This window comes from Periplaneta americana, chromosome 9 (genome assembly GCF_040183065.1).
Source record: "Periplaneta americana isolate PAMFEO1 chromosome 9, P.americana_PAMFEO1_priV1, whole genome shotgun sequence".
Lineage (NCBI taxonomy): Eukaryota > Metazoa > Arthropoda > Insecta > Blattodea > Blattidae > Periplaneta > Periplaneta americana.
The window spans coordinates 89201693-89218100 of NC_091125.1; the positions used below are offsets into that span (position 1 = coordinate 89201693).

The following is a 16408-nucleotide window of genomic DNA, read 5'->3' on the forward strand; positions in this document are numbered from 1 at the left end:
ATTCTTTATGACCTCCTTACATTCCTTCCATAAGTCATCTACATTTTCTATTTCTAAACTTACTCCTTTCACACTTATTATTATTACGACTTATCGTATAAAACGACGTATTTTTATCACATTTTCGGATAAATTTATCGAGTATAACGTCCAATGTTGAATTTTTGTTTGTTACGTATTTGGAGATTACTGACGCTTATTTTCAAATTCTTGTTTTCAGTTAGATTGTAGACTGTCTTTGCTGTGATTGTAGAAAACCAGAAAATTAAATTCCAATAATGTGTTACTTTTTCTAAAGTACAGAATTGGAATAATAGTGTATTCGTTATTGATGTTTTGTGGTTATGTGTGTTGGATTCTTCTAATGTGTAAGGTACAGTACATCACATTTATATATTTTAAAAAGAAAAACAGGAGAAAGTGTAGGCCTTCGTGTAATATATGTATAGAGTACTGTATTTTCATTTTTGTACTGTTAATTACGTAACTTTTGTAATATAGTAATTGGAACGAGGATGTGTCATTCTTGACTATTATTGCTACTATACAGCACTTCCAGTAAATTTAAAACATACTCAACATTTTATTTCATTCATTAGCCAAGACCGTGTATGTACATTATTGAACAATTTACATTGTTGTTACTTCTTTCCTCACTTATAGGTTTTGATATTTTGCAGGCTTATTATTGCTGTACATACTTTATAAACATTAGAAAAAATTCCTTTTCAGTTACTCTCCACAAATACTGTAAGTATTGTATTTCTGTTACGTTTCTTGAAGTTTCAACTCTATTCTGTTCATTAATCATGTACGTGTGCTGCCTAAAATTTACAGATATTAAATTTTTAGCAAAAAAACCCGGTTTGTGCGACTATTGGCTATAATGAACGTAAACTGGTGATCCGTTTGGAGTTGTTATAACTTAACCGATTTCTACTGTATATATACTATTATAGGCATCCAACAAACAAAACTCAGTGCGCAGAAACCAGCGGGCGTGACTGTCTCACGCAGATGATGTATGCTCCCTTTCCCAGCATGCTCCCCATCTCCAATCACACCACCGACACTATGCGCATGCGCACGTATTATCTTCTTGTGCTGAACTGAACATATGTTATTGCTACAGAGTCAGGTAGTCACATAGCGTTTTATATTAAATATTAATTTAATTGAATTTAAATATTTAAAATTTAAATATGAGGACAGTTCCAGTGAAGATAGATACCGATTGTGACTTAGAAAGAGACGATGTCAACATCTTGTAATGTTATAGTCACTTAATTGATTATTGTTACAGCTGCTCTTTGAGTGCACATGTCCGCAACCGTAGCCGTTATAGATATACCAGTAGCCGCTTATTAAAGAACCCGCCTACTGCAGGGCATAAGAAGGGTATAGTATGCGCGGCGTGAGGAGTCTGAGCTGAGTTTTGCTTTTAGGATACCTATAGTACTGTTCCAGATCCTTAATTATTATTGTAGTCAAAGAATCAGGAAGGAGAAGAGTAGTAAAATGAAACAATGTTCATAACAAAATTTATTACACATATCTATAAACTTACAACTCATGTTTTTAAACCTTTAAATTTTCTTCCCAACAAGAACTTTTCAGCAGAGTCTGTGCGACTCGCAGGTGGTTTTACAGTTTTAACATGTTCATAGAACCTTGCAAGGTCTTTTTCCAGCTTACTAGTATCACGTCCATCCCATATCTTGAGTAGCACACACGCTCCCACCTGGGACACCTGTACTGCGAACCTCAGTGCTGTGTAAGCTAAATGTACAATGTTCTCGTGGTCCATTTCACGAATACCTGTCGCATTGGGTGCCATGTCACTCAGAACAACGTTCACTCTTGTTCCACTCAGCATCTCCGTCAGCTTTGCATGTGTTGAAAGTGATGTGAAATCAGCATTCCCCAATACTTTTGCACCTTCTATTGGATAGATGGGCAGACGATCAATTGCTATAACCTGTCCCACTGATTTCTTGGCATCTGTTACAACAAAATGCACAAAGATAGTACGAAATAAAATATTAAAGCAACAGACATAATTACGTTCAACAACAGTATAACATCTTGATTACACAACTTTTAATACTATATCACTTCGGAAAAGTATTATTTGTCTTTCTTGTGTTAAATTTTACATTACCGGTACTTCGTTAACATGTTTCAGCCTGCTATCGGCAGTTCTGAAGATGGCCAATAGCAGGCTGAAACATGTTAACAAGGTAATGTAAAATCTAACACAAGAAAGACAAATAATACGTTTTCCGAACAGGAGCTATAACTTCAGGAGTCTTAAGCATCTTATTACTGTACTATAACAGCCCAAAAGCAGTGGTACCTGTGACTCGAATGTAGCAAATGGTATGTGACCTGCGATCATATCATGAAAACTTCAATAACTAATGATATTTATTGTAAATGAACTATTTAACATTGCACTTATTGAAAGAAAATATTGCATTTTGAATGTCACCTGTCAAATTGAATATTTTGTAGGGTATATTTAATGTAACATATAGTCCTACACAGATTCATTGCACACGCACACACACACACACACACACACACACAGGTACGCACGCGCGCGCGCGCACACACACACACACACACTCACTCACTCTCTCTCTCTCTCTTTAAAGATACCGTACAAATCCATCAGATTTTAAATTTACAATATTTAACTTTTCGTTTAATTTCCTCTATTTATAATAATTTTGGAACAATGATTGCTCATCACACAACCAGACTAACTTACGGGTAGTTGTTATTACAGACATATAGAATTCATGAACTCGAACACTTTTTTCTCTATGTTCAAAGTTTAGAGGGCTACACAAGTGTAGGCTTACGGATAAAGCATTCAGTGAACATTCATTACTTTTTGTTGGTATATTGAAAACTGTAAATACCGGTAACCTACTTAAGCCTATATAATATATCACAATATATGCTGTAATGACTGCTAGAATCAAGCCCGAAAAGCACAGAAGAAAAATAGATCTGCAAGAATACTGGTAAGCTTATTTATACCATGTTAACTTAACTCTCTTAATACGGTGGTGACAACACAATGTAAATACCGTACTGCAATGTGCTTTGACATTTCCAACATCACTGTAGGCCTACATGAAAGTTGTTAATATACGAGATAACTTAGTGAAAGTATTTCCATACCCTTCTTGTTGGCATTAACTCTTTGTACTGCTACTTGGGTCCAACTTCCAGGTGCTGCGCCACAATCGATAACACATTGCCCTGGAGCAAACAGGTTGAACTTGTCATCAATTTCTAGCAATTTAAATGCACTACGACATCTGTTGAAGTAAAGAACAAAAACATATTGTCAATCGAGATCTGGAAACTTTCATGGTCATTGTTTCTATTAAAATTACTATAACGAATGCGGACTAGGGAGGATAGAAGGTTTTTGAATTTTAATAATGATTAGATCTACTGTATGTTAGCAAGAGCAAGGCAGGAAGGACTATGATCAAGTAGATATTCTTTGTCAATAGACTTGTAGCACAAGTGTCTGACATTGTCGTTGGAATAAGCTACAGTATATGCAATAGAACTAAGTACAAAACAAATACAACACACAGTTAGAGATCATCCAAATTACATAAATATTTTAAATCCAGATTTAAATTTATAGTTTCTATGTTGTGTAATATTAACTGGTAATCTATTACAGGCCTATAACAGTAGACCTTTTATATGCATTTTTTGCCAGATTTTTTTTTATTACCAAAAACCTTCTCTGTAATCATTATTGTGTCTAATGTAATGGTGAATGTTTTTTTTATACTTTCATTTTTTATTGCAAGAAGAATAGCTGAATATGGGTGGTTAGCCTTCGGATTGCGACGATAATGGGGTTAAGTTAGATCTATCTCTTTCGCTCGTCTAGAAAGTTTGTAATTCACGCATATATTTATACATAAAGGCACAGAATTACCGTTATTATAAGAAAGGGAATATGGGCATGCATGATTTTATAAGCCTGGATTTATGCAAGTTTAATGGTTTTTGCAAAGCAGGGACTCTCTCTGGTTCTTGTTTAATATAGATGGTATGCAATGATCAGGCATAATCGAATTAATTACTAGTAATAATAAATACCTGTAATTTGACAGTTTGGCTTTTTCTACATAAGGATCTGCTAGTTGTCTGGTTAACCATTCTTGCGAACTTTTACTTCGGCCTTTTAAATTTCTTGGAATTTCTTTATGCAGGTGATTAGAGGTACTGAATTTTACTATCTTTTTTCGACTGTTGGAGTGGACATTATACATGAATGAAAACCGAATATTTAACATAATTAACTTGTATTAAGGTTATGTACAGCAATCGCTGAACTCAAAATCTGCCATGTTAATAAAATACGTCACAAGTAGGTTTCGGAAATCTGATTGGCCGAATTGTTAGTCTTCGAAAGCTATTGGTCGAAGAATATGTCAATAAAGATGGCTTCAAGGAAGTCGTAGTTAGGCGTCTTTTGTCATAAAAACACGTAAAATATATTTAATTTATTGTTTCTGACTTTACTTAACACTTTAGTACTTTAAAAATGAATTTGGGTGTCTCAAATCCTCATGGCAATGGTCTTTTGTATGCAGGCTTCAATCAAGATCAAGGTATGTTGGCAGTCATGTGTCACATTGGATTGCTATTTTGACAGGGTTAAAATGCCGCATTAAGTAGTCATATAATGTATACATTTCTGTTGAGTTTGTAGTACTATCATTTCAGGTTGTTTCGCATGTGGAATGGAAAATGGCTTTCGAGTGTATAACTGTGATCCGCTGAAAGAGAAAGAACGGCAGGATTTTGCTGAAGGTGGTTTGAGCTATGTCGAAATGCTCTTTCGGTGCAATTATTTAGCTCTAGTTGGAGGAGGACCAAGACCGATGTACCCACCAAACAGAGGTAATACACTGTTTAGTATATCAGTTCATATCAAATAACTTTTATCAGTATTATCGTTTATGGTTACGAACTCTGCATCTATCGAATAATTGTAACTTAACCTACATTGTAGGAGTATTTATCATACTATTTGTATGTATTTATTCATACATCATACTTACTATGCTTCGCCACCATATTGCTATATACGGGCTACCCATAACCTATGATTTCAGTAATTACTATTTTTTTCTCATTTCAGACGTGTGTTTTCCCTATGTTTTCTTAATGCTAATTATACTGTTATAATCATAACCTACGAAAGATCACCCACTGTTCTCTGTCTTATTTATACACTCAGACTAACATGTTTTTAACAAACTCGTCTCCCCACTTCAGCATCTTCTCCATTCACTTTAAAATCACCCATATCACTTCCAACAAAAGTTCGTAAGTAATTCTTGCACTGATAGAGATTATCTGACCTCTTGTACTGTTTCATTTATTATACTTTTACTTTACACTAATGTTGTCCCTTACCCTAGTTTCACGTAATTCCTTTTCCTTAACTATAAAACTTTAGATTTTCACTATGCTTTCCCGTTTCATTTATGTATTAGGTCTACACTATTTCAACTTTAACTGTATACTTTAATGTTATGATTCTTTACTTTATTATTTTTTACGTAGACTTACTATTAATGGTAGTAAATATACAGTTAAATTAATATAAGTCACTCTTTAATACCAAACTTACTTAGGTACAAGTTTTTATTTAAACAAGTCACCATTGAAAATTACAAACTAATTCTTGGCTAAACTAGCGCTTATATACCTTGCATACGAATTTGTGACAGGTTAGATTAGGTTTGGTTAGTTTAGGCTATTGTAATTAGGTATGTAGATAGGAACTGTCAAGTGGCCGAGGTATATGACAGGGTTTGTGGGTTAGTTGAGGGGATAGTTAAGTGACATGAGGCGAGGTATGTGACAAGGTTAGTAGGCTAGTTACTTGTATAGTTAAGTGACATGAGGCGAGGTATGTGACAAGGTTAGTAGGCTAGTTACTTGTATATCCCCTCAACTAACCCACTAACCTTGTCATATAACTCGTTCTCGTGTCACTTAACTATCCCCCAAGTGGCCGAGGTATGTGACAAGGTTAGTAGGTATATATCCCCTCAACTAACCCACTAACCTTGTCACATACTTCAGCTGCTTGAACCGTTCCTATCTACATAATTATCTAGGCTTTTGTTATTCTTTGCATATACGACCAATTGTATCTCCACAAAAAATCTCTTATAATTACATTCAATGATTTTCACTTTCGAAATCACCGGCACTACCTCAGCACTTGTGTCACCCAGTTCTTAAATGAATTTACTGCATTACTAAGTTATGCAATGTAAAAGCAGGCAGCAGGTGTATAAGGTGATCAGATTTTCAAGTCCCAAAATTGTGATACCTTGCAAAGTTGGGATAGTAAATGTATGGTGAACTTTTTATGGGCTATAAATTTACGTGATACGCAATAAAAATAAACAATCACGATGAAAACATACATTGCTATAGGCTATTGGTGCAAGAATACAGTGACATGAAATAACCTACTATACACATTAAAATCGATTGATTGCATGTGAAGGGATTCAATTGATCTGCTGTGTCCTTGAGATTTTCATTACAAATTCCATCCTGTCCGGTTGCTTTCTTGTCTTTCGTCTTGAGAATGGCTACTCTTCTGCTTTGTTTACCAGCTTAATATTGTATAACTCTGACTCTTCGATTTGGCATTAGGTGTCCTCTGTTGAGGAAAAGGGAGATTTTTTTTTTATAAGATTCCATTGGATCTCTCTGGTAGTGGTAGTTGTCTTACTTCTAGGTGCACGAAAGGGATCTGTAGCTCCCTTTGAGCTTGGCTTTTTCTTGTTCTTCTATGAAATTAGTTTCTTTGGTCTTTAAGCAGTTTTTTTTTTATACTTTCCTTTGCAATCCATAGATATTTAGATTTGCCTAGGAAATGTCTGTTTGTGCTCTGTGGAGGAGTTTGATCATTTCTTTTCTTTGTTTGTGGCACTCAGTATCAAACCAAGGTTAGGCTCTGGGAGATAAGTGATGATTTTATATAGTTTTCTATTCTTTTCAGAGCAGGATCTAGATAGATGACTCTTTTAAAAGGATGCTGAGTAAAGGATTCTTCTATTGGTTGTTTTCTGGTTTTCAGTTGTGTTCCCTCTAGCTTTCTTGAGACTCTGGGGAACTCTACTCAGCTTTGTTAGTGTGATTGTTGATTCTACCAGTAGAGAAGTTCTTAGAACTGCAGCTGATGAAGAAGAGAGTACTTGCCGTATAAGTTATGGGAATGAAGCTGTCAGTCATCTTGTGGTTAAATAAATAAATAAATGGATGGATGGATGGATTCTATTTCATGAAATAAATTATTTTCATCCAAGTCAAGTCTATTTACAATTTAAGAAAAATAATGGACTGTCTCTTCAAATTTTTCTTTTTCTAGAGGAGGTCTCAGCAATATAAGTACATTTCATAGATATCATATCTTGTGAAAGAATAATCCAGGCACTGGGATATTCAACAGTATTTTCATAAAATTCATGAGAGATACTAAGAATTCTGTTGTGAAATAAGAGCTTCTTCTAAAGATGCCCAAAAATTGCTTAAAATTGATGGTGAAATGAATATATCTTCTTTCTTCAAGTTAAATTTTTTAAAATTAATTTTGATAACAACAGAAGACTGACTGCAGTTACGTCCTCACCTTCAGTTTTAATTATGGCATCATGAAGAAACGGCATAGTTGCATTAGCAAAATTTATCACAACACTGTGCAAGGATCATTAAACCATTAATAATTAACAATGAATATCCGGGGATTTTTGGGGAAAAATTATTAAATCCTGGGACGAATTTTGCCCAGGGATAGAAAGCAAAATTCGAGGATTGTCTCTGGGAAATGGGGATGTCTGGTAACCTTATCTTAACCAGGTGACTTTTGATGACAGTAATCATTTACTCTCTGTTGTACTTTAGCTTCTGTGACACTTAAGCCAGATTCAACTCCATCCCCTGGCAAAGAGACAGCTTAAGATCACTAGTTTCAATTTGTTATTCTCTTTACTTATCTGTTAACATCAAACTAAATAAACTAATGCTGATATATATAATAATTTTCGTAATGTAGTTTGTCCGAATTGGCTGATATACTTAATTCCTCATTTATGGGGAAGCCCATTGAAATTCTACTGTCACACTCTTAGAATCTCTGCTACTGGCTGTGTTCAAATGACGTCTGTAATACTGTTTAAATATTGCTGCTTCTACCTTAACAATTATTATAATCTTCTAATCAGAGAATATAAAAACAATGATCTTTTGGTTCCTGAAATTATTGCAAAATGCATTAAAAAAACTAGAAACATTATGACTGTTCCTGATTTCTGTGTTTATATTATTATCAGTTATGGTATGGGATGACTTGAAGAAGACTCCTGTCATAGCTTTGGACTTCAATGCCCCAGTGAGAGGTGTACGTTTACGTCGTGATCGAATAGTGGTTGTGTTAGAAGGTGTGATCAAGGTATATACCTTTACACAAGCACCCCAGCAGCTTCACGTCTTTGAAACTAACCCAAATCCCAAAGGTAAGAACACGCACTTACTGGCCACTATAAACTTATGAAATAACAATGAATGGATTATTATCAGATAGTTTAAAATCTATACTGTTGCAATAGCTTCTTGTTAAATGAACAGTCAGGTAAAGGTTGCTTTCATATAAATATTCAGGGATAAGAGTCCTTAGTTCTGTAGTGGTTACAGTGCTTGTCTCTCGTGACTCAATAATTGTGGGTTTAATCCTGGATGAGGATGACAGATTTTTAGGCAGAAAAAATCTTAATCCTCATTCCATACAAGAAGACTCCACTTATCAACAATTATAGTGCAAGATCCTTCTGTGTCTCGACCACTGATTGATCCTATGTTGATACAGGAAAATGAGGCATTCATCAACACATGTGGAGCAGTGAGAGAAGATAATTATTTTAAGGATCATTCCATCATAACTAATGTAACAAACTGAAGTATCCATTCACGAAGGAAGAGGTTATATACACTAATTTTATAAATGTTAAATTCTTTTAACTATTTAATAAGAATAAACGAATACAGTACATGCTACGAACAGAGTCAACAATGCTGGGAAAAAATGTATTTAATTTAACTTATTATTATGTGGCGGCTGGGTAGCTCAGTTGGTAGAGCAGCTGGCTACGGACTGTGAAGCAGTAATTAGGAGAGGGAGAGACCGATTTATTAGCGAAGTGATATCTCCATATTTTTAGTACATGTATTCGCGGGGATGTTCTGGCGACTTCGTTAGAATTAGCTTCCTCACACAGGTGTTTCGTCACTTGTCAGCATCGGACAGATTTAGGGCCACCTTGAGCGGGGTTTCGTATAGACTCGATGAAGCATAAAAGCCGGAGTTAGACTGGACCCGTGGGAAAGATACTGCCAAGCTTGGGTTTTCCAAAGAACAGGTACTCCTGTGAGATATACAAACTAATTTGAGGTTATGGGAAATCCAAAGTTTAAATTTAGAGATGACATATTTCGCGCCCAATAAGAAGAGATCTTGGTCCAGCTTATGAGGTCACTTTGGACCAATAGGGAATAGATTTTAGGCCAGTTAGTGACGTAGTTTTTAACCAATAGGATAGTTAGTTTTAGCGTAGGATAGGTTTTTATAAATAAGGGTGACGGGGAGCGGAGATGACGACTACTATTCCGCTTCGGAGCGGAGATCATCAAAACAACTTTACTTCGTGTCGGCGGCCCTACATACAGGGCAGAATAACTACTTCGTTTGGTGTCGACAGGACTACTATTTCGCTTCGTGTCGTAGTGTACGGGACAGAGTATTGAATTTATAGTATCGGATAGAGCTTATTCAGAGCTGCAACTGAGTCGATACAGAATTGCGACCAACGATTGAATTATAAGTCAGCCGGAAATACATACTCTAGGGTTTACCAAGTGGATACGACAATAAACTTATAGTTTTGAAGTTTACGCTGCCTTTTATTTAAGTAGCCGGCTTGGTATTATTCCCGACATCAACCTACACCACAACCGTACCTCTGCTACCCTGAGTGAATCTCACGCAACATCGAGACGCACCCACCCTCAAATGGCGCCCAACGTGTGGTCCCAATAACCACTCACCCTCAATCGGCGTCCAACGTGGGAATACAACAACGATCACACCCACAAATGGCGCCCAACGTGGGGCCACAATAACGACATTCACCCACAAATGGCGCTTTCCAACGTGGGGCTCGAAGGAAGACAGCTGTTCCAGTGACCGGCCCCGGGTGCGAACACAGCACCAAACAACGAGGAGGACCGGACGGAGCAGTTCAGCCCTGCATAGCCGAGGAACGACGCTGGAAGGCGGGAACAGAACCAAGCCATCGCGACATCATGACAACACTAGAGAAGACAACACGGGGACCACCAGAGAAGGCGACTCGGAGAGGCTGTGGCAAGTATGAATAGAAGACGTATAAATGTGTATATATGTATATGATATTTTGGGGGAATAATTATAAAGTGTATATGTTTCAATTTCTGGTGTGATATTTCGGGTGTATATATATATATATATATGTATTTTTTTTTGTGTGTGATATTTTGGGGGAAAGAGTGAAATAAGTGTATTGCGTAATTCGTTGGAAGTGAGTCGAGTGCAAATACAGGCCTAGTTAGATTATTATTGGGAAAGCAAGCGTCGGATAGATGACAGAGTAGCATATAGATGATACTACGTAGCCATAGGAGTAAGGTAGTTAGGAAAATACGAGAAAGACGAGGAAATAGAAACAAGGGAACCATGGAGCAAAGGAAGGACGAGGAAATTATGGAAATTAGGGAGGAGGTCGAGAATAACGCAGGACAAGAAATAGAGGGAGAGCGAACGGTGGAAAAGCAACAGAGTAGAGACAGTGGCAAAGGGGAAATGACGCTAGAACAGTTATGGGAGCAGATGAGACAATTCATGGAAAATAACTCAAGGGAAAGTAAAGAACAAATAAAGCAAATGGAAAATAAATTAGACAACAATTCAAGGGAAAGTAAAGAACAAATAAAGCAAATGGAAAATAAATTAGACAACAATTCAAGGGAAAGTAGAGAACAAATCAAACAAATGGAAACTAAATTAGAGAATAACTCAAGGGAAAGTAGAGAACAGATTCTGAGGGAAAGTAAAGAACAAATAAAACAAATGGAAACTAAATTAGAGAATAACTCAAGGGAAAGTAGAGAACAAATAAAACAAATGGAAAATAGATTGGGGGAAAGTTCGAGAGAGATTAGAGATCATATTGCAAAATTAGCGGAGAGAGGAAACAAGATGGAGGACAAAATAGAGAAGCTAGAGGGGAAATTAGCCGAGAATGGGATCGGAATGGAGAACCAATTGAAGATAGCTATGGATAGGATGTCAGAAAGTATGAAGGATTTAGAAGTTAGAGTTAGAGATAGCGCTACTAGAGAGAATAGCGACCTAAAATCAGCTGTGGAGGAAACGATAGTGGAAAAGGTTCGGGAAATTCAGAATTCGGTGGAAGAGAAAATAGGTGAGATGGATCAGGAAGTGGACGGTCTCAAGCGAGCCATAAAGAATAAAGAAAGGGCGGATAACGAATGTTTGGAAGAATTAAGAAGTAAACTAAACTCAATAAACGACGTACTAAATGGGGGTAGTCCCGCAAATTTAAGCGGACATAGCAGCTCGGACCGTGCAGCTTCTAGACAAGAGGGCACAAGTGAGAGCCCGGCATCAGGTAGCAACATAAATGTAAGACATGTTAACAATAGTGTTGGTGAGGAATGTCAGACCTCACGGGATGATGTGCGTAGTGAGTTGATAAATGTAAACGACAAGGCATATTTAGGCCGTCCCCAGTACCCCACTCACATTTTGAATGAGATTGGTTACCCTATTTTTGATGAGGTTGAATTTTCAAACCCACATAACTACATAAGTGAGCTAGAAACGTACTTCAGAGTAAGAGGGGTGCCGGATGACTTAAAAATGACTGTCGTACGAAAGAGCCTAAAGAGCCGACCACTCAACTGGGCGCTAGTGGCCCTAGGGGATAATGTCACTTATGAGGAATTCAGAGAAAAATTTTCGGAGAGATACTGGGGACAAAGACAACAACAAAGAATTAGGAAGGAAATTAATCAGAGCAGGTTTGACGCGGGAAGAGGCGTCTCTATGATAGATTATTTTCTTGAAATTGTTAAGAAAGGGAAAAGCCTCAATCCGCCAATACCGGATTCAGAGCTGATCCAAACTGTGATTTCGCAGTATCCCGAGAACATAAGATATAATCTGATCGTAGCAGGGCCCCGAGACTTCGGGGAAACAATAGATTTATTGACTGCGCTGGATGGTTCGGACGCCACGCACTATGAATGTAGTGGACAGGCAGATTATGAACATGGCAAAGGAAAGGGTTCAAGCCTCACCGACCAGAAAGCGGGGAAGGGGGCAAGTACGGCCTTTTCATCCCCAAGGACAGGAGCCCAAAATCAGAGTAACTGGGGTGGTGACAGGAGCCCCAACAATGCACATAGTCGGTACCATAATGGCCATAACGGAGGGAAAAGTCCCAACAGGGAGAGAAGGATTGACCCGCCCTTTGGGGGTCCTTACAATAATATTAGGAACAACCAGAGTAGTCATAACAGGATGAGAAACGATAGAGGAGGTGTTGGTCCCGTGCGTAGGGTTAACCACATACGATGGTACACGGGAAGACAAGAGAACGGAAATAGTAGGCTTAGAACCCAACCACATTGGCTTCGAAACAGAAATTACAGACAGGGATTCTGGCAGCCTAATTTTAGCAGGGGACCGCAAAATCGAGGTGATTGGAGGAGACAGGAGCAGGAGAGAGATAGGCGAGGCGTCCTACAAGAAATGGCCTCACAAGGGTGCAATAGGCCACCTACACAGTGTAACGTGGGACAAAGCAGGAATAGAGACATGAACGGACGTCAGCAAAGTCCGGTCAGAATGAATATGGGCCGGGAGCCTATAAATTGTAGAAATAGAGACGAGGTAGCAGTGGAACCGACTGCATCGCACTCGGGAAACTGCTAGACAGAAGTCTCAAGGGTTCGGAGATTTCTGTAGCTAAGTGCAGTAAGCCACTGTCAAAAGAATCTACCAACGCGGTAAGCGTAAAGAGACAGAGCGAGATTACTAACCCAGAGTTAGAAAATAATGGGACTTATGTATTGCCTTATATAGATGCTAAAATATTTGGGACAAAGTGTTGTGTGTTGTTGGACTCGGGCTCCACAAATAATGTATGCAGCTTGGAATTTCTTCAAAAGGTTAGGGATTCAGGAATAAAACCGCAAACGTTACCCATATGTTCACTGTACTGTGCGGGCGCCCTAAGCAAGAAGAAGGAAAAGGTAAAATATCAAGTATGGTTCGAGTTAGAGTGCGGAGACGTGAAATTAAATGCGATTTTTCTTGTGATACAAAGGTTGACTACCGACATCATTATTGGAGTAGAAAGCTTCTATGAATGGCACGCGCTATTAGATTTCAGGGAAAACAGACTAGGGGTTACGGCAGGTAACGGCAGTGTAGGCCATGTCCCATTCAGTAGCAATAACGCTCGAGCTGAGTTAGATGAGAGAACCGCGGGAGAGATAGAATTACAGGAAGAGTTATTTTTTGTAGAGCACCTCAAAATTTGTAAGAATGTAATTATAGAGGTTAATCCGTGGGAAGGTAACGAGGTAACTAGGGGAGTGTGTCAAGTAGGCTGCGGAGAATGCGAATTGTGTATCGGCGAATTAGTCCAGGCGAGACAAATAGGACGTAATCTCATTAGCGGTAGGGCCAGATATTGTAATGAGAGTTCGCCGGGCGATCTTAGGCAGGTAGTCGCGTCTAACAATAGGAAGACAGATACTTTCGAAATAGTGAGAGATAAAGTTAACCAGGCACACGGCCTGAGTGAGAGTGAAAGAAAACGCTTAATGGATGTTGTAGGTAGCCATTTAAATGTCTTTTCAGACGCGCCGGGTCTGTGTAGAGTGTATACACACAAAATTAAGGTGGTAGGAATGGAGGAATTTCGGCATAAATGTAGACCCATCCCCCTATCTTTAAGGGATCAGGCAGACGAAGTCATAAATGATATGTTAAGAGATGGCGTTATAGAAGTATCAGACTCGCCTTACGTAAATGCATTGTGCTGGGTTAGAAAGCCCAATGGTAGCTTAAGAGTAACGATCGATGCCCGACACGTTAACTCGTTTTCAGTTAAAGATAATTTCAGGACGGAGTCAGTGGACACTTTGTTAGGCCGTATCAGTGACTGTTCTATATTCACTGGTTTGGACTTGACCAGTTCGTATTGGCAGATTCCGCTGGACGAGGACTCGAGAAAATTCACAGCGTTCCTACATAACGGGAAAGTTTATCAGTATACCCGATGCCCATTCGGCATCGCGAGTTCTGGATCTGCGCTACTAAGAGCACTTGACATAATTTTTGGTGATTCGACGAAAGGTTTTCTGGCACAGTACATTGACGATTTTCTTATATATGGCAATAATGTTGATAGGCATATTAGAGATATTGATTTTGTACTTACTAAATTGAGAGAGGCTGGTATGACAGTCAAGCTGGGGAAAACAGCCTTTTTTTAAAGTTGAGACAGTTTTCCTGGGTTACGTAATTTCGTCTGACGGAATTAGACCGGACCAAGAGAGAATTCAGAGCATTTCGAGGATCCCGCCGCCGCGGAACCGGAAACAGGTTCGTAGGTATCTAGGTATCCTACAATACCAGAATCGGTTTCTCGTCAATTATGCTAAGCATGTAGCCCCACTCAGAGCATTGTTGAAGAAGGATACACCCTTCAGGTGGGGGTCGGCAGAGCAGGAAGCATTCGATCGAACGAAACTGCTTTTTGCCGACTCAATTCTGTTGGAAAGGTCTAACGACAGCCTACCTTTTCAGATTTATACTGATGCGTCTTCATATGGATATGGAGCAATTCTATGTCAGACAGATGAAGATAATAAGCGACATGTGATTGCCACAGCTTCTAGGGGACTGTCGCGTACCGAAAGCAACGCATCAATTACGGAACTAGAGATTTCTGCTGTGTACTTCGCACTACAGAAGTTCCGTCAGTATATCTTTAATAGGCAGATCATCATATTTACTGACCATGTTAGCCTAGCTTTTCTGAGTAGATGCAAATTGACGAACTCTAGAATATCTAGATATGTGCACGAGATTTTGGCTCATGATGTGACGATTAGACATATTCCGGGGGCAGACAATATTTTTGGTGATTGTCTCTCTCGTTTGAATTCCAAATCGGGGCTACCGGAAACTATCACCGCCCCCGCGTACGAAATTGCCGTGATGAAAATTGATTCCACGAGGAATGGAGCTCTGACGGGAAAATTTCGGAAAATTGCAGATTTGCAGCAGGAGGATTCCACGATAAGGGCCTTAATGGACAAAGCTAGAGAAATCTCACAGGTGAAAGACGAAGTGTATGGATTGCGCTCTGGTATCTTGTATAAATTGCATGGTAGGGATATCCAGAAGTGGAAGATATACATACCTGCGAGTATGGAGAATGAACTTATAAACAACTTTCACCTATCTATGTGTCACTCTGGGAGTGATAGGATCATTTTAACTATGTCAGAATCATTTTATATTAAGCAACTGTCAAAGAAGGTTAGAAGGGTAATATCTCGTTGCGAGGTCTGCCAGAGGGCGAAACCTCTAAATGTAAGGTATGACAATGTACCACAGGTCATTATCAGGGGTAAAAAGAATGAACTTGTAGCAGTGGACGAACACGGTCCAATGCCCACATCGTCCTTCGGACACAGGTACATATTTGTTACGTACGATGTCTTCACAAAATTTGTAAAGATTTACCCTTTAAGAAATATCTCTAGTAAATTGTGTGCTGACAAGCTGGTTAGAGATTACATACCGACTTACGGTCCGGTAACAGCGGTGCTCAGTGACAATGTGTCGGTACATAAATCGAAAGTGTTTTGCAAAAGGCTGGAAGATGCGGGCGTGAAACTATACAATTGCTCCGCATACTTTCCCAGCGGTAATCCCTGCGAAAGAGCGCTTAGGGATATATCATTGTACCTCCGTATTCTGTGTCACCGAAACCATAAGGACTGGTTTAGGCAATGTGAGGTGATTGAGAGAGTCATGAACCACTCTATCAATCCAACGACCGGAATAGCTCCGATCAAACTTATGTTAGGGATCGATCCCGATCCCATGATAAAGAGTTTGCCGCAGGCAATACAGGAGGGTGAGCCTCCTAGTGATGAACTACTGTGTAAACTAGCTTTCGACCGAATCAGGAAAAAG

At 38.6% G+C, this 16408-nt stretch overlaps 2 protein-coding genes across 4 annotated transcripts in view; one reads left to right on the top strand and one right to left on the bottom strand.

Moving 5' to 3' along the window:
• Positions 1-1529: 1529 nt before the first annotated feature.
• Mrm2 (Mitochondrial rRNA methyltransferase 2) lies at positions 1530-4337 on the bottom strand. Its single transcript, XM_069835244.1, has 3 exons — positions 4141-4337; positions 3193-3332; positions 1530-2001 (listed from the first exon to the last, which is right to left on the bottom strand). The coding sequence occupies exons 1-3, from the start codon at positions 4335-4337 to the stop codon at positions 1571-1573; spliced, it is 768 nt and encodes a 255-aa protein (XP_069691345.1). The 3' UTR covers positions 1530-1570.
• Positions 4338-4458: 121 nt separating this feature from the next.
• The window catches only part of LOC138706210 (WD repeat domain phosphoinositide-interacting protein 3), a 41943-nt gene continuing 29993 nt past the window's right edge, over positions 4459-16408 (top strand). For all 3 annotated transcript variants that reach the window (XR_011333928.1, XR_011333929.1, XM_069835242.1), the window contains exons 1-3: positions 4459-4655; positions 4771-4947; positions 8406-8588. Coding sequence is in view for 1 of the 3 variants with exons in the window: in XM_069835242.1 (XP_069691343.1) it covers positions 4589-4655; positions 4771-4947; positions 8406-8588 (427 nt within the window). In the remaining 2 variants the exon portion in view is untranslated. The remainder of the gene's footprint in view (positions 4656-4770; positions 4948-8405; positions 8589-16408) is intronic.

Coding starts and splice junctions, on each gene's coding strand:
- Mrm2 (XM_069835244.1), bottom strand. CDS start 4,337: ATGTTAAATATTCGGTTTTCATTCATGTATAATGTCCACTCCAACAGT. Junction 3,333..4,140: donor GCCAAACTGTCAAATTACAG/GTATTTATTATT, acceptor TTACTTCAACAG/ATGTCGTAGTGCATTTAAAT. Junction 2,002..3,192: donor AGTTAATGCCAACAAGAAGG/GTATGGAAATAC, acceptor TTGTTGTAACAG/ATGCCAAGAAATCAGTGGGA.